Source organism: Lepidothrix coronata, unplaced genomic scaffold (assembly GCF_001604755.1).
Source record: "Lepidothrix coronata isolate B3197 unplaced genomic scaffold, Lepidothrix_coronata-1.0 Scaffold214, whole genome shotgun sequence".
NCBI lineage: Eukaryota > Metazoa > Chordata > Aves > Passeriformes > Pipridae > Lepidothrix > Lepidothrix coronata.
In genome coordinates this window covers 59,869-75,834 of record NW_016690394.1, presented here as the reverse complement: position 1 = coordinate 75,834, position 15,966 = coordinate 59,869, and the positions used below count along the sequence as shown (strand labels likewise).

General features: G+C 58.3%; 2 protein-coding genes across 12 annotated transcripts in view; both read right to left on the bottom strand.

Annotated features, from left to right (window-relative positions):
- The window catches only part of EIF4G3 (eukaryotic translation initiation factor 4 gamma 3), a 143,691-nt gene extending 143,563 nt beyond the window's left edge, over window positions 1-128 (bottom strand). For 7 of the 8 annotated variants that reach the window (XM_017833441.1, XM_017833438.1, XM_017833439.1 and 4 more), the window contains exon 1: window positions 47-72. The gene's annotated coding sequence lies outside the window, so the exon portion shown is untranslated. Of the gene's footprint in view, window positions 1-46 lie in introns of all 8 variants that reach the window. The other variant, XM_017833446.1, reaches the window with a different exon arrangement.
- A 6,266-nt stretch (window positions 129-6,394) lies between these two features.
- Window positions 6,395-15,966, bottom strand: part of ECE1 (endothelin converting enzyme 1) — an 11,586-nt gene continuing 2,014 nt past the window's right edge. The window contains exons 1-18 of one of the 4 annotated variants that reach the window (XM_017833496.1): window positions 15,925-15,942; window positions 14,761-14,847; window positions 13,738-13,879; window positions 12,950-13,162; window positions 11,514-11,638; window positions 10,990-11,202; window positions 10,684-10,875; window positions 10,040-10,182; window positions 9,845-9,959; window positions 9,517-9,627; window positions 9,190-9,288; window positions 8,999-9,076; window positions 8,513-8,616; window positions 8,241-8,351; window positions 8,062-8,129; window positions 7,794-7,984; window positions 7,609-7,704; window positions 6,395-7,340 (exon numbers count right to left, since the gene is read on the bottom strand). In XM_017833496.1, coding sequence (XP_017688985.1) covers window positions 7,164-7,340; window positions 7,609-7,704; window positions 7,794-7,984; window positions 8,062-8,129; window positions 8,241-8,351; window positions 8,513-8,616; window positions 8,999-9,076; window positions 9,190-9,288; window positions 9,517-9,627; window positions 9,845-9,959; window positions 10,040-10,182; window positions 10,684-10,875; window positions 10,990-11,202; window positions 11,514-11,638; window positions 12,950-13,162; window positions 13,738-13,879; window positions 14,761-14,847 — 2,265 coding nt within the window. In that variant the 5' untranslated portion in view covers window positions 15,925-15,942 and the 3' untranslated portion in view covers window positions 6,395-7,163. Of the gene's footprint in view, window positions 7,341-7,608; window positions 7,705-7,793; window positions 7,985-8,061; window positions 8,130-8,240; window positions 8,352-8,512; window positions 8,617-8,998; window positions 9,077-9,189; window positions 9,289-9,516; window positions 9,628-9,844; window positions 9,960-10,039; window positions 10,183-10,683; window positions 10,876-10,989; window positions 11,203-11,513; window positions 11,639-12,949; window positions 13,163-13,737; window positions 13,880-14,760; window positions 14,848-14,927; window positions 15,257-15,390; window positions 15,515-15,924; window positions 15,943-15,966 lie in introns of those variants that run through there. The other 3 variants (XM_017833495.1, XM_017833494.1, XM_017833493.1) reach the window with 3 other exon arrangements.

Here is a 15,966-nt window from a genome sequence, read left to right as displayed (position 1 = left end):
GTGGGGAGGGGGTGTCACCCCCGAGCCCCCTCGGGGCAAAGGATACTGTTGGGGCGGCTGGGGCGGCAAGGCCCTGATGTTGGGGTGAGGCGCCGGCGCCGGGTGAGGGGGAGCCGGGGGGGGAGGCGGCCCCGCCGCCGCCCCGCTCCCGGGGCCGGTCCCCGCCGCCGCCGCCGCGCCGGGTTTCAAAGCCGCCTTCTGCGGTAAACTCATGGCCAAGCGCAGCCACCACCCCGCGGCGGGGAGCGGGGCCGGGGGGAGCCGCGGAGCGGGCCGGGGGAGAGCCGGGGCAGCGCGGCGGGCCGGCACCGGCGCCGGTCTCCGTGACAACGCGCCTCCCGGAGGGCTCGGGAGAGGGGCCGGCGGGGAGGGAGGGAGGGAGGGGAGGGAGGGAAGGGAAGGGGGGGCGGCTCAGGCCGCGCTGCTCATGAGCCGGCGGCGGCGGGGGGTCGCGGTCGCCCTCGCCGGGGGCAGCGGAGCCGTTCGCGGCGGCGGCTCGGGGGCGATGCCGGCGGATTTTCCTCACTGGAGTAGCGGAGCATCAAACATGGCGCTGCGGCCGCCTCCAGCTGTCCGGCCGGGCGGGCGCTCGGGCGCCTTCGGGCCGCTCCGGAGCCGCTCGGCCCAGCGCCGATCGGCGACCTTCGGCTCTTTCCGGAGCCGCTCGGCCCCGCCGGCGCTCGGAGAGCTTCGGCTCTTTCCGGAGCCGCTCGGCCCCGCCACCGCTCGGAAGCCTTCGGCTCCTTCCGGAAGGGCTTCGCGGGCGCACGCGCCCTGAGCTCCCCCTCCCCTCTCCCCTCCGATCAGCCCCGGCACCTCCCGTGACCTCTGCGCTCGGCAAACTTCGGCTGTTTCCGGAGAGCGGGGGCGTAGCGCGGTTCGGGAAGCTTCGGGCGCGCTCGGAGGGAAGATCTCCGCCCCGCTCGAGGCTCTTCGGAGCTTCTCGGGGATCTTCGGAGTCTCTCGGCTCGGCCCGGAGACACTTCGGCAGCGCTCGGTTGTGAGGGGCCGGCCCGGGGTCGGAAGGAGGCCGCGCAGTCCCGCAGCACCCGTCCCACTACAGGGTCTGGGAAGGGGCTTCCCCTGTCCAAAACCTCACCCCTCAGCCGCAGTTCCCGGCTCCTGGGGTGGCTGGAAGGGGCAGCACCGCAGCCCCACGTGAGGCGCCGTGAGGGTGACTTGGAAGTTCAGGATCTTGGCTGTAGGGGGACCTCCAGCACCCACCGCACCGCAGGCCCTAACAAGGGACGACCCCAAAACCATCACCCCCAGCTCCGTTCCCAGCCCTGCAGCCCCAAGCCCCGGCTCCTGGGGCAGAACCACGGCCCCTCATGAGGGCAAGCAGCCCTGAGGGTGACTGTGGCTGTGAGGGACCCCTGAGGGAGCCCACCTGTGTCAGCGGGGACCCTCCGGACCCGCCCTTGTGGGGACAGGTGTCCAGCTCGCCCCGTGGTCACACCAAGCCATCACCCCACCGAGGGCTGCCACAGCACCACTGCCGTCACCATCCCACACCCAGGCTGCAGCACCCTCCTCACGGCCACGCGTGAGCCCGGCGGCAGCCAAGGCAGTTTGTGCCATCTCAGGGAGAGGAAAAGCACCTCAGAGCAGATTCCAGCGCATTGTCCTGACTTGTCCTGCCTTGCTGCTGGCTCCCGAGGGCTCATTCCAGCCCGCTGGCACCTTCCACCATTCCTGCCACACTGCACGTCCCAGAGAAGCACTTCCAGCACCTTTGCTGTGCCCGCAGGCGTTGCTGTCCCAGCCACCCAACCCGGGGTGCTGCTCCAGGAAAGCTTTCCAGAGTTTATTTGCATTCTGTCGGCTGCCTTTTCTGGGCAGCTGCAAGTTTAGGAGGAAGATAATATTTTAGAGCAATCACAAATAAACTCTTAAATGTGAAAAGCTTCTTTTATTGAAGTGAGCAGCTCCCGTGGGGGTGTATTCAGGCACTTGGAGAGTGCTGCATCTGCAAGCTGGGAGAATAGAGACAAAGGCCTTGTGCACTAAAGAAAACCCACCCAAGGAGACACATCTATCCCTGTCTATACAAGGGTCCTGTTGTAAGCAGGGAAGTAAATTTGAGTTTTAAATACAAATCCCAAAGTGGAGAATCTGGACTGGGTGTTGTTCACTAGAGCAAAACTCAGCACAATGGGCAAAAAATAGTAGGAGGGTCTTGAGTACCTTTTTCCCTTTGGAGTCAGACTCTGAGTTCAATAACTCTGAGTTATTGGGTTGTGCAGGTCAGATTTAGGACACACGACAGTTGCTGTGTATCCAGAGGCTTTCCTGTCTTCCAAGGTGTGATTGAAGAAGGAAAGCTGGGAGCTGCCAGGCTAGTCTCCAGTAAAATCAGCCCTGGGACTGGAATAGTTTCTTACTGACTCAGGTGCAACCTGCAGGGTACAGCCACTCAGTGAAATGCCAGCGGGGATTAGTGGGGCAGGGGAAGGTGACTAATGTGCTGCTTAGTGTCCCTTTCTGGGCTCTTTGTTCCACTCTTTGTTCTCCCTTCTGGGGTAAGGGAAATACCTGACAGGAGGTGAGCTCACACCTACCTCACACTGCCTGTGGGAAATAGGGGAAAATAGGAAACAATGAGCTTTCTTTGAGGGGAAAAAGCACATCGAAGCCCTGCCACGCTGTAAACAAGTCCTAAATGGGGAATATTTCCACCTGAACCCAGGAACAGATATTTAGAGAGGGCTCTGGGTGTTTTTTCCTGAGCCAGTTTTCCTCCGCAGCCTTCAGCCAGTTCAGCTGATTCCCCAGCAGGAAAACTGGAGAACAGAGGAATGACTTCAAAGAAAGGCCAAGTACTCCTCCACTCCCAAAAATTGAGATAACAAAGGAGGAACTTCTCTCATTGTATAGGATTTGCCCAAGGGCTGATAGATCTCCACCTCTGCTGCTGGGAGGACAATTCTCCATCCACAGCTCTTAAAGACTGTGATTATTTTGAGGGTGCAAGTAGAGCTGTGTGTCCCTGTATGAGCTATTTGCTTGAAAGCTGGACTCAATGATGTCTGTGGGTCCCTCACAACCCAGAATATTCTGTGAAATCTGTGTGGTCTGGGGGAACTGGTTCTGTTCCATCGACCACCTCCCCTTTCTGGATACAGCTCTTCATGCGGAAGGAAATTCATCCCAAAAGCAAATTGGCATCTCCGGCTCCCTCTGTTCTGCAGAAATAGCTGCCTGTAAACACAGCTGTGAAAGAGCCTCAGCTCCAGGATCTTTGGATGGAACACTTTTTGCCTGCTTAGAAGGGGGAAAATTGCATTTTCACCATATTATCAGCTGAAGCTCCAAAAACCTGCTGGTCATGTGAAGGAGCCAGGCTCCCAGCTCTGCCTTAAAGCTCTTCCACAGTCAGTGTCTCTCCACAACCATATTTTTCCCTTCTTTTTAATTTTTCCCTGAGCAGAAAAGGCAGACATGTCTCTCTTCTACCCCACGTAGGACGACTTGGCCAACAAACCCTGCAGATTTGGTGAGCTGGAGTGAGTGCCAGCTGGATTCACACCCTTCCTCCTGTCTCTCCATTTCGTTTTTCCTTCTCTTTTTCCTGCTAGCTTTATCAGCACCTGGGAACTGGTGTGTCACCGTGGGCAGCTGGAGTCTGCAGTGCTGAGCTCCTGTTTTGGAGCACCACCAGTCCTTTTCCCAGTCCCACCAGTCCCTTTCCCAGTGCCACCAGTCCCTCATGTACCTGCCACAGCAGAGACACAACCTTGCAGCACGAAGTGTAGGAACACTGGAGCTGTTGGTGAACTTAGGACAATACAGGATTGGGGTATCACTGGAAAATGGCTGTTTTCCTGCAGGAATCCTTGTGAAGAGGAAAACATAAAAGCACAAAACTGTGGTCCTGAGAGTGAGTGAGGACACACAGCCTTGTCCCTACTTGGCTCCGAGTGAAAACCACCCCAGGGATGGGCATGAGCAGCTCCAAACTGGGATTTAGAAACCTGCTCCCCACCTCCCGCTCCCTGTCCTCCTCCCTCCAGGAATGTGTGGCTTGTTCAGGGGAGCTTTTGGCCCTAAAATCTGGTGGTCCCAGTGGGTGACCTCAGCACTGTTGTGGTGTGTCAGGGGTTAGATCCTAACCTGGAGGGGACAAACTGGGAATGGAAAGAGCAGTTCAGGTGGTTGTGAGAGGCTGAACACAACCTTGCAGGCTGTCTCAGCCCCACCAAAGCTATGAAGAGCCACCATTTCCAGCTCATTCTGGGGCCTCCATCCCACTCCAGGCTCCTGATTTCACCCAGCATGGTGCAGCAGAGCCTTCCTCTTTGGGCTTCTCCTGCTTTTCCCCCACTGATTTCCTTCCAACACCCTCCTGACAAAATTAAAAAAAAAAAAAAGGAGTCCTGCTTGGAACTCTCCCCATCCCTCCTCCTGCCCGGGCTCAGCTTGGAACTCTCCCCATCCCTCCTCCTGCCCGGGCTCAGCCCTCAGCAAAAGTCTTGGCCCTCCAGTGTACGGCTGAACACAAAATAGATCAAATACCACCCAGGACCAGGCAAGCCCATGCCAGGCCCTGGCACGTGAGCGGGATGATTCACCTCCTGCCCCCCCCCCTCTCTCTCTCTCCACCCGGCAGCCTCACAGGGAGGCAAAATCCCACTGCCGGCTCCCAGGGAGCCTTGATCCTGGGGCTGTCCCCAACACATGACCTGCTTGTTTCCTCCCCGTGAGTAAGCCCCAGAGAGCCAAAAATATTTCCCTTTGGGGTGGTTAAACCACTTCTAACAGCATCCCACAATGGGCTGTGCTCCCTTCTCTGCTGCTGGCAGCTGGGAGAACACCCTCTCACCCCAGCCCCGCTCTCCTCACTTCATTCCTCTTTGCTGTACACCCACGCTGCTCCTCTCTTTCCCTAGGAATGCAGGTATTCCACCACATTTGAAACACCTGGGGCCACATCCAGACCACATGGCAGCCTTGCTGACTCCTGCCAGCCCAGCACTGGAACGTGCAGGCAGCGATTTTCTCGGCTCCACCGCCCTCTGCGGGTTTGCGCCATTTCCAGGCAGATCCCAGGGAAAACAACGGCCACGGCCGGGCTCCAGCTCTGCAGGAAACCGAGGGCCTCACACGGAGTCCTGTGAGCAGAGAGTCACCACTATTGCTACATTTCCACTCTATCTGGGTGAGGAAACACGGTAAAACCAGTCAGGAGGATATTTTAATATCTTACACAACACCCGTGTCCCTGGCCTGCTGCTGGCTCAGCCCTGCTCATCCCAGCAGCAGAAACACTCTTTATTCCCAAATGTTTGCTGCCAACGGGCTGCAGCCCCCTGGTTTTGCCCCAGATAAGAATCCCAGGGCTCAGCAGCAAAGGAACACCCAGGACTTGGCTTGTTCTATGGCCACCAGCCCTCCCAGGTGATGGACTGAGGCTCGTGGGGAGTCTGCGGTCCAGGTCCTGCCCTGCATTTTCTGGGCAAGCCTGGCAAAGCCGTGGAGCATCCGCTCAGGAGGAATGCTGGCCTGGGTTCTGGAGCTGGCAGCATCCCACAGCATCACCGAGCTATAAATAAGGGAGCTTGGAGAGCAACCTGTGCCACTGGATCCCAGCACAGCCCGGCCGGCCAAAAACTCGCCTGGGAGGAAGGAAAAGCATCCAGGAAAGACCTCCCTGCTGGGGAGCTGCGTGGGGCCAGGCCATAGAAGGGGAAAGCAAACAGCTACACGCAGTGAGAGCGGGGTTTTTGGGCACAAAGGCCTGGATTTAGCCTCTGAGAGAGGCAGTAGGCTGGGAAAAGCCTCCTTGGCTCAGTTTTGTCAGCACAGGACAGTCTCGGAGGTGTGGACAGGGAGAAAAGCGCAGATAAAGGGATGCAAACGCTCCTGGTATCGGAAAACCAAGTCGTGAGCAGCTCCAGATCCAGTAAAAAGTATTTATTATTTCAATTACAATAAGCCCTACGCATAGGGTGAAAAAATAATTACAAAAAACAGCCCCTCCCATCCCTCCCTTTACATATAAATATTAAAAACCCCTCTGTGCTTTCTGTCCAGAGCAAGGTGACAACACGCAGCACCTGAGCTCCTGTCAGCACTTTCCTCTCAAAATGAGTATTAAAAACATCCCTTAAACAGCCCCTCACCCCCATCCCGGTTGGATCTCATGCAGACGCCAAACCAGCTCTGGAGGGATGAAGTTTTGGGGTTTGTGGTGATTTGGGGGCTTGCAGATTCCCGGGCACAGAGGGTGCAGGCACGGCGGCGAGCGGAGCAGCGGCAGGAACTGCCTGCACTTGTCTGGGGAAGCTTTTGGGCCAGGAAATCCTGGCTGGCCTCGCTTCAGAGGGGACAGGAGGGAGAACCGGATGCTTCATCCACACCGTCAGCACCTTGGTGACATCTTTGGCATGTCAACTTTTCCCTTTGCACTCCCAAATTAAAGCTAATCCCAGGAGCATCCCGGCACAGCCTTTGTGACTTGCGGCATCCTCCAGCCCTGTCCCCGGGCCTGCTGTCCCCAATTTTCCCAGAAGCATCCTCTGAGGACAGTCCTTCCTGGAGAAGCAGGATCCAAGGCTGGAAAGTTAGATCCACAGCCCCACCCAGCTTCCCTGGCCAAGGGACTGTCACCACAGGGTGCTGCATCTACAGCTGCACTAAGTAAAAAAAATTAATAAATATACTAATCTTTTACTAAAAAGGCGGCTTTTAAATGCATTTTCCCTGAAATCTTCCAGTGTATTCCACAATGCATGAAAAAATATATATATTTCCCCTCCCCCCAAAAAATATATCTTAAAATATTTCCCATCCTTGTGTGCGCATCTTTGGAGAGAGGAAGGTACATTGGCTGTACTTAGACACGCAGACAAACCTGCCGGTGCCGGGGGTTCCCTTTATACCCTCCAAAAAAAGAGGGATTTTGCTGGGGTGGTGGTTCAGGGTAGTGCCCATGGACGTGGTGGGAAAGAAGAGACACCCCCCCCCCAAACCAAAGTCATTTCACCAACGAGCGAGGGGATGAGGAGTTTTCACAGTGGACTGAACCTCGGACAATACCGGGGCAGCTCTGGCTGAGCCGGGCTCTCCCCGGTGCAGAGAAGTGGTTTGACCCTCACAGGACAGGGGAAATCCAGCAGAGGATGGAACAACCGGCCGCTGGCTCCCGCTGGGGCGCTCGCCCTTCACCAGACCTCGCACTTCTTGGGGGGGTTCATGGGGGAGCCCACGGGGCAGCCGAAGTGCTCCGCGAACTCCCGTGAGTTGGAGACGGTGCCGATGACGCGGAAGCGCGAGGGGCTGTGGGGGTCGGTGATGAGCCCCTCGTGAGAGCTCTCTGGCGTGCGAACCGAACACCACACCTGCGAACGAGGGTGAGGGACCTGAGTGCTGACACCCCCCAACCGCCACGGGGCCCAAATCTGACCTCCCCACCCGCATGACGGGCACCAACATGGCTCAAGCGCCAGCTTCGTCTCGCTCTGTAACCAGCACCGCCCCGATCTGGTTCACCATCCACTACATCTCCGGAGGCCTCAATTTTGCCACCACACCTTCCCACCCCCATCTGGGCACACACCACCCCCAAAAATCTGTGTGCCCACCCTCCCCACCCGTCACATGACCCACCTGCGCGAAGCCAACAAAGAAGAGCTGGTGGTTGGTGAGGCCAAGGGTTGGGAGGGTTTCCTCATCCCCGTTCTTTCTCAGCCAGTTTTGATATGCCTGTAGGCCAGGGAGAACAGCGGGCTCAGGGGACATCGGTCCCACCACGCCATGTCCCCCACCACACGTCCCCAGTCCTGCAGCCCTACCCGGTAGGCGGCCTTGAGGCCCCCGTTGTCGGCGATGTTCTCCCCAAGGGTGTGCTTGCCGTTGACGGCCTCGCCGTTGACGGTGTAGTTGCTGTACTGCTCCACCATGCACGCTGTCTGATGCTTGAAGGCCTCCACCGAGGAGTTCTTCCACCAGGGACGCAGGTTGCCGTCCTTGTCGTATTCCCGGCCTGCCGAAAACAGCGGGATCCTTCATCACCACACTGGCCACTCCTCCAGCTGCCCACTCGCCTGGCCCTGGCCATACCTTGGTCATCAAAGGCATGTGTCAGCTCATGGCCCACCACCACGCCGATCCCACCAAAATTCAGGGACCTGCAGAAAGGTAGAGACTTAGAGAGCAGCCACTGCTCTCCACAGCCGTGAAATTTGGGTACAGGAGGAAATTTGTGAATCCTGCCCTCTGTGTTTTCCCTGGGCTCTTACTTGGGGGATGCACGGGTGTAAAAGGGGGCCTGGAGGATGCCGGCAGGGAAGACGATCTCGTTCTTGGTGGGAGAGTAGTACGCATTGACTGTCGGAGGTGTCATGCTCCACCTGCAGGGACACCAACACGGCTCCAACAACACCCACTCACCACGCTGCATTGGCCCAAGTCTCACTGCCCAAAACCAGCTGGTGGACACCAAACCCCAGTGGCTCCAGATATCCTGATATTCCCCGCTGAGCACATCAGGGAAGTGGAGCAGAGGACTTACTGGTCCCGGTTCGGTGGTTTCCGGAGCTGGTCGGCCGTGACCCTGGCCGAGAAGTTGTAAAACTGCATGACGTTCTCGAAGTAGAGGTCAGACACGGCCTCGTACTGCAAAAGAACGAGGCGTGAGTGGTGTGTGGGGATTGCCCAGCCCCGCTCCTCCCTCCACGGTCACGTCTGAGCCTCCGGAGCTGCCTGAGTTACGGCTGCTCTTGTTTCTCCTCCTCTCCAACATCTGCAGAGTCTCTGGAGGGCAATGAATCACTGTTACGGAAAATGACCCCTCCTTTTCCTAGGCAGGGATCCTGAGAGTCCCAGCCCACCCCAGGACAGGCCCACAGCTCTCTGGGAAGTCCCCAGAGAAGGGCCAAGGACATCAGTGAGACCCTTCTGGAGGAAACCTGGGGTTCAAGGCTGCCCAGAGGCCACGGTGATGAGCACATCCTGTACATCCTATAGAAGACCCAGGGGACATACCCAACCAACTCACGTCATTAAAGACTTTATCCAGCTCCTTGGGGTCCATGATGAACTTGGGGTAGCCAATCATGTTGTAGATGGCATCTGCCTGGGGGGTGACAAGGACCAAAGTGCTTTTAACACCGGGGGTGGAGGGACAGGCTCACCCAGCTCCACCTCCCTCCATCCTCACCCCACCCAGCGCTGCTGCCAGCACCTCACCTTCTCTTTGGCCGATTTCCTCGTCTCTTCGTCCATCCACTGCAGGGTCTCCAGGCTTTCCTCGAAGGCGGTTTTAATCTCTGCAATCATTTCCTCTGCCTAGACAAAACAAGGCAGCACAGCGTCAGGCCGGAGAGCCAGCTTCCCACTCCGGAGAGGTCAAGGACCTCCACATGAGTGGACAGGAAGAGGCTGGGCCGCCAACACAGCATTTGGGCCAGTGAAAAACCCGGCACACGGAGACAAACATGGGCTGCCTGGACGGCTCCACCACTGCGGTGGCTTCCCCGGCACTGGGACTCGCACGCTGCCGGCTCGGGGACGTACCACCTGCTTGCTGTCCTCGGCAAAGGTGGCCTTGACGAACATGGCCCCCAGGGCAAAGCCCAGGTTGTTGTCCGTGTCACTGATGCAAAACTTCCAGCGTGGGAGGCAGGTCTGTGTGGGACAAGAGGTGGTCAGTCACTCAGGGGCCGAAGCCCCGCTCCTTCCCACCCTCGTACCCCACCAGGAGAGGAGGTCTCCATCCATCCCCTGCCACCCCAAAACCCACCCCACATCTCTACTGTCTGGGTGCCACACGAAAGGGGGCTTGACATTAAAACCCATCACCATTTTAATGGTGAATCAGGGCTGTTAGGGGCTCCACCCTCACCTTTTTCGTCCCATACATCACTTCCATGAATTTTTCCTCGGCATCTTGGAAGCGCTGGTCAAGGAAGGGGCTGGTTTTCCGCACCAGGTTCCAGATCATATAGTTGTTGAGGAGACTGTGGCGAGAGGTGGTGAGTGTGCAGCGAGACGTGCCTGCCCACCCTGGGCACCCTCTGTGCGGGCGGGGGGCTCTCACCACTTATCTGTGGCCAGGATGAGGTCAGACACCTGCTCCAGGTACTCCTTGGCGTAGACCACGACGGGCTCCGACTCATTGAGCTCCACGGGGTAGAAGACCGTGGAGAGGAAAGGCATCCAGTCCACGGCTGGTGCCAGCTCCTGCAAAAGCCACAGTGCTGCTACAGACCCAAACACCATCGAGCGGGGTGGCAGCTCCTTCCCAAGCTGGAATCGGCTGCATCAGTCCCCATTTGATGGACCCAGCTGATTTTGCAGAGGCCAGTTCCCATGCCAGCAGCATCCTCGAAAGGTCGGAGGGTAGTAAACAATTTCCTCCCACAAAGGAAAAGAAAGTGGGGCGGGTGTCAGAACTGTTGACACAACCCCTGTGGGGCCGCGGGGAGGTGACCGGGCTGACGTCCAGGCGCAGCAGGGCCGGCCGGGCGTAAGCGCCGCAGCGGGACGGCCGCCGGCCCCGGGGGTGGTCCAGAGGCTGGGTGGGATTTCCCCAAGGAGGACATGGGCCAAGCTGTTGCACAAGAGCCTCCCAGGCGGTGCTGCCTGGCGTCAGGCTTCCCAGAGGAGCTGTGTCACCTCCACCCATGCATCCCGCTTCCCAAACCATGGCAGAACGGAGAGCCTTGCCAGCTCCATCTCTACCTTTAGGTCTCCAGCTGTCATTTTATGGTAGATGAGCTCCTCATCCCGGTGCTTCTCCTGGGGGATGGTGATGTTGGCCAATGCTGTCTCAAAGTCCAGGATCTGCTGCATCTGCTGGCGTGTCGACTCCTCATCGGTGCCTCCCAGGAACATCCCCAGCTGCACCATGTAGTTCAGGTACCCGGCGAGCACCTGGGTGGGATCAGCGCCAGGTGGGATCAGCATCGGGTGGGATCAGCGGGGCAGGTGCCACCCACTCACCCACAGCACCTCCCCAGCCAACCCACATCCCCCCGACACCTCCACCTTCTCATTCTCTGTCTTGTTCAGGTAGTAATCCCGCGACGGCAGGCCCAGCCCCGACTGATCCACCTGGATGACGTTGCTGTTGGAGTTCTTGGAGTCGGCGCTGACGTAGACGGAGAAGAAGGGCGAGGTGCGGTAATGCGCCGTCACCTCCCGCAGCGTCTCGTTGAAGTTGCCGCCGGCCCAGGTTCCTGTGATGTTCCAGCCACCCAGCTGGGGACAGACAGCAACCAGCTCTTGGGTAAGGAACAACCACCTGGAATTCCTTCGATATCCCCAATACCCATCCTGGGGGGAAACATCTTGCAAGGGGGCTAAAAAGCCCCATTATAGGATTATAAATCTGATAAATTATAAGATTATAAATCCCTAATAAATCTCTCTTGGCCTGCCTGCCCTGGGGGTTGCTGTTCCCCAGGAAGCACCGGGAATGGAATCTGGAGGGTGCTGGAATTGCCCTTATTTGATCTTCTCCCCCCATTCTGCAGACAGAAGATGGCTGTTCCACGAGGAGCAGGACAGACCTTTTGGATGAGCTCCACGAGCGGGGTGGCACGCAGCTCCTCAATCTTGCTCTCGTTCATGCAGGCCTGGTAATAGCGCTGTGCCTTGCGCTCCGCCTCGCTCGACACGTTGGCCGTGGTGTTTTCTGTGGACGGTCCCCAGGGGGAATCACAGGAGGTCCCCAGGGATGGGCATCCAACACACATGGGGGCTGCTGATTACACTGGAGCACCCCCTCCCTTGCACCATGGGAATATTCAGCCCCATTTTGAGCAAAGCCAGGCTCCAAACCGGCGCCAAGGATTGCCCCAATAGGCCCCTCTGTGCCCCTGAGAGCATCCCACGGCCCCAGCCCTTCCTGGCCTCCTGCCCCCCTCTCCTTTCCCACCCGCAGCGACTGCTCCAGCTCTTTGGGAACGAAAGATAAAGAAAGAAAAAACAAAAAGCATTTTTCCAGCAGCTCTGATACTCCCAGCATCATCCAGCCCCCTGTGCTGCCCTTGCCTCTGTGCTGCTGCCCCCCAGCCCTTTATTATTTACTCCTGTAAAAAGGAACAATAAACCCATTATTCTTCTCTGCCTCCAAAACCAACCTTTTATCTCCCCTTCTGCTAAAATTCTGCCTCCCCTGAGAGTTTTTTTGGGGTTTTTTATTTATTTTCCTGATGACACAGCTTGCACCTTTGGCTTCCCAGCTGTGTGGTTTTATTAACTAAAGGTCCCTCAGCTCCAAGGAATTCAAGGAAATGCCGAACGCGACCACTTGGCTGGAGGCCCAGTCCCTTCTCCTGGTAAAACCAGTGCCAGATTTCTGCAGGAAGAGCCAGGGACGAAGCCGTTCCCGCGCCACCCCCCTTCTCCCAAAAGACAACACTCTTCCCAAACCTTCTCTTTCCAGATAATCAGCCCTGGCGCAGTGGAAAGTGCTGATAAGGAGCCAGTTGTTTGCTCAAAGCCTGAACAAACCGTCCCTGCCGGTTGCTCGGATAAGCGGCTCCGCTTCGCTGTTCGCACGCAGAGGCTGAACCCAGGATCCTCCCTTTGCTGGAGGAGCTTTGGCCCCCCAAAAAATGGCTGTATTGGCAGCCAGACCTCCAAAAAGGCTGCTCACAAAGGCTGGAAGCTATAGGAGCAGGAAAAACCCATATCCTTGGGTGATATTGCAGGCTCTGGAGTGCAAATCCTGAATTTCAGAGCTCCTGGGAACGCTGCTGTGAGGCCTGCAGAGCAGAGGCCAGAAACCTTTTCCCTACTCGGCACCAAAGAGCAGCAACACCGCAGTCAAAAATCCCAGGAGCATCCAGGAGAGCAAACACAGCCTTTTTCCCAACGTCCTCGCAACACGTGTGTCACAGATTGGTTTGACGCTGGAGTTCAATTCCAACCCCATATCCCCACGGACATGTTTTTGGCATCCCCGGGACCTCACAGGGTCCCACTGCTCCCCTGCACTCACCCAGCAGGTGCTTCATGATGGCCTGGTTGTGCTCCCAGAGGTTGTTGAAGGTGCCCCAGCGCGAGTGGCCATCGGGGAGGGGGTTGGCCTTGATCCAGCCCCCGCAGGCGTAGCTGAAAAAGTCCTCGCAGGGATTCACCGCCCGGTCCAGCGAGCTGAGGATGGAGCTGGTGACGGAGATGCAGGACTCCGACAGGCACACGGCGGGTGGCCCTGGGGGCAGCAGGGAGGGGTTCAGCTCCTCCACCATAGTGCCATGAGCTGCCCCATGGAGCATCCTGCCCCACGCTGAAGGATGTGGGCACGTATCCCACCTGGTGCCCGAGAATCCTGCCTTCTACCTTAACATCCCGCTCCAGGCCAAGCAATATAGACCAGCATCCCAGTCCATGCCCGAGCACCCTACCTGATAATCCCATTCCAGGGCAAGGGATGTGGGCAAGCATCTCATCCTATGCCCAAAGATCCCACCCAGTGCCCAAGCATCCACCCTGGGGTGAAGGATGAGGGCAAATATTCCATCCTGCACTCAAGCATCAAGATCCAGGATAAAGGGAGCACTCTATCCTGCATCTGAGCATCTCCTCTGGGGCAAGGGATGCAGGTGACCATTCAGTCTTGAGCCCAAGGATCCCACCCCACACCTGAACATCCTGCCTGGTTCCCAAGACCGGGATCTTGGCACGCAGGTGACCATCCCACCCTCTCCAAAGATCCCATCCTGGGAACGCCCCCAGCAACCCGCCCTGCCGACAGGGGCAGGATCCCTGCGCAGCACGAGGACTTACTGGCTCTGTACTGGAAGATGAGTCCCAGCAGACATGCCACCAGCACCACTGCCAGCACCCCCACCAGCACCAGCAGCTGCCTCTCGGCGCGTGTCCGCTCGGCCCAGCAGCCGCGGCTGCCCCGCGAGCCGCGGAAGTTCACCTGCGGGAACAGCAGCGTCGTCTCCCCGCAGAAACCCACCGAGGCAGCCCCCATTGTGCTTCCTGCAACCCCACGGCACTCATTCGGCCCCCGGCAAGGGATCGGGCTGGGAAAGGCAGCAGCTGCCTTCCAGAAACCGGGCAGGAAGGGCGGCACAATGGCAGGAAAGGGAGCGGGACGAGCGCTTCGGCGGGTTCACCTGCTGCCCTGTGCCACCCCGAACCCCTCCTCGAGCACGGCGTAACCCCCCGGGTGTCCCTGTCCCCAGCTGCCGGCACTGGGACGGGGTGGGGGCTGCGTCGGGAAGTGCCTTGACAGGATACTCCCACTCAGCCGAAAAACATCCCCAGGAAACATCCCAATGCGCCGGCGAGCGGAGACGGCCCCGCCGGGAAAAGTAAAAACACATTTGGGGCAGAAACCACCATTCTAGAAAGTGCTGGGGCTGGGAGTGGGGCCAGCACAGAGAACATCACTCCGGACCCGAACCTTCCCACATTGGCAGCTGGGGGGGTTTTTCTTACCACCCTTGGCCCTCTTTAAGCCGCTTTCCTGCTGCCTGGGGAGGAATTAAGCTAATCCCCTTTTGTGCCGGGACAAAACTGCCAGTGCCACGATAATTGCTCACCCCAACCACACTCTGAGAAGGGGCTTGGCCGGCAGAAAAACTGGGAGTTGAAAAACTGGGATATGGCCCTGCTGGCTCCCCGTGCCAGGAGCAAAGGGCAGCGGCAACAGGAGCCAAGAGGACTCTGCCCACACCAGACTTTACCCCGCGGAGACAGGTCCCAGGTGGAAAACCCTTCTGCACCCCCTTCTGCCGTTTGCCAGGACCTAAAATCCCACTTTTTTCCCGCCCTAAAAGACACACAAAGCCCCACCTGGAAGCCGTTGGGGTATCCATCGCCGTCACCAAGGGAGTCCAGGGGGTCTTCGTCGTCCAGCGTCGCCCGCTTGTAGGTTGACATCTGCACAGGGAGATTGGCAAACGGAGCACTCAGAGACTCGGGGTCAAGGAACAAGAGGAGGATGAGGAAGGTTTACACACCCTCTAGAGCCACCTCCTCCTCCGGGGAGCTAAATCCCGAACGGCTCCGGGGCAGTAAAACACTACACAGACGCCAGAGGAAGGTTATGGAAAGCAAAGAGGGCTGGAGCCAAAAGCTGAGCAAAGCCCGAACCCGCCTTGCTCTCCCCCGGGGTTGGGTTGTGCAACCTCCCCTTCAGCCTGGAGTAAAGCTGGATCCACCTCCACCCCTCAACAGGCAGAGGGATCTCCCCCAGCCCCCTGCCAGGGAACCCCGGTGTGCCGGGGACCTGGGGAAGGCTGGGAGCAGGGAAAATGGCTTTCCACCCCGAAACTACCAGCTCGCTCCTGCTCCACACCCTGTCTGTGAACCCTGCGCACCGCGGGACACCCGGCCAGGTCCCAGCGAGCACCCGAAAGCGACACCTCCCTGGATTTCAGCTGCAGACGGGCTCCCTCCCGGCGCCGTGCCCCCGGGCATTACCTTGTGCCAGTGCCCGGCTCTTATCTCATCCCCCAGCAGAAAAACAAGGAAAACCTCGAGGGTTGGCAGCCGGCCCTTATCGTGCTGCCGCCGTTTCCTTCCCCCTGGCACAGCCCTGCCACCCAGCTGGACTGCCTCCCGATGGAGAAAACAACCCTCCGCCCACTACTGAGGGGCTGGGCACCCCAAATCCACCCTGGCCCTGCCACAAGGGGCTGAGCACCCCAAAATCCACCCTGACCCCATCACTGATGGGCCAAGCGGTGCCAGTCATGTCCCTTCACCCCCGAGCAGTGCAGGGTGGGGGTTTGCACCCCTCTGGATGTCCCCATCCCGCTGCCATCAATCCCAAAGGATGAGATGATCCCAACCCGGCACAGCTGTGCCTCGGGCTCCCCTGGCAGGAGGAGATGCAATGAAAGTGCCGGTTCTCAGCCCCGTTTCCAACAGCAGCATTCCCAAACCTCCCCTTGCAGAGTTATCCCTCCCCAGATCCCAAATCCCAGCCTCAGCTTAATTAACCACACTACCCACCTGGGGAAGAAAAGTGGTTAAAAGAGCAAGGCGTTTTCCCTC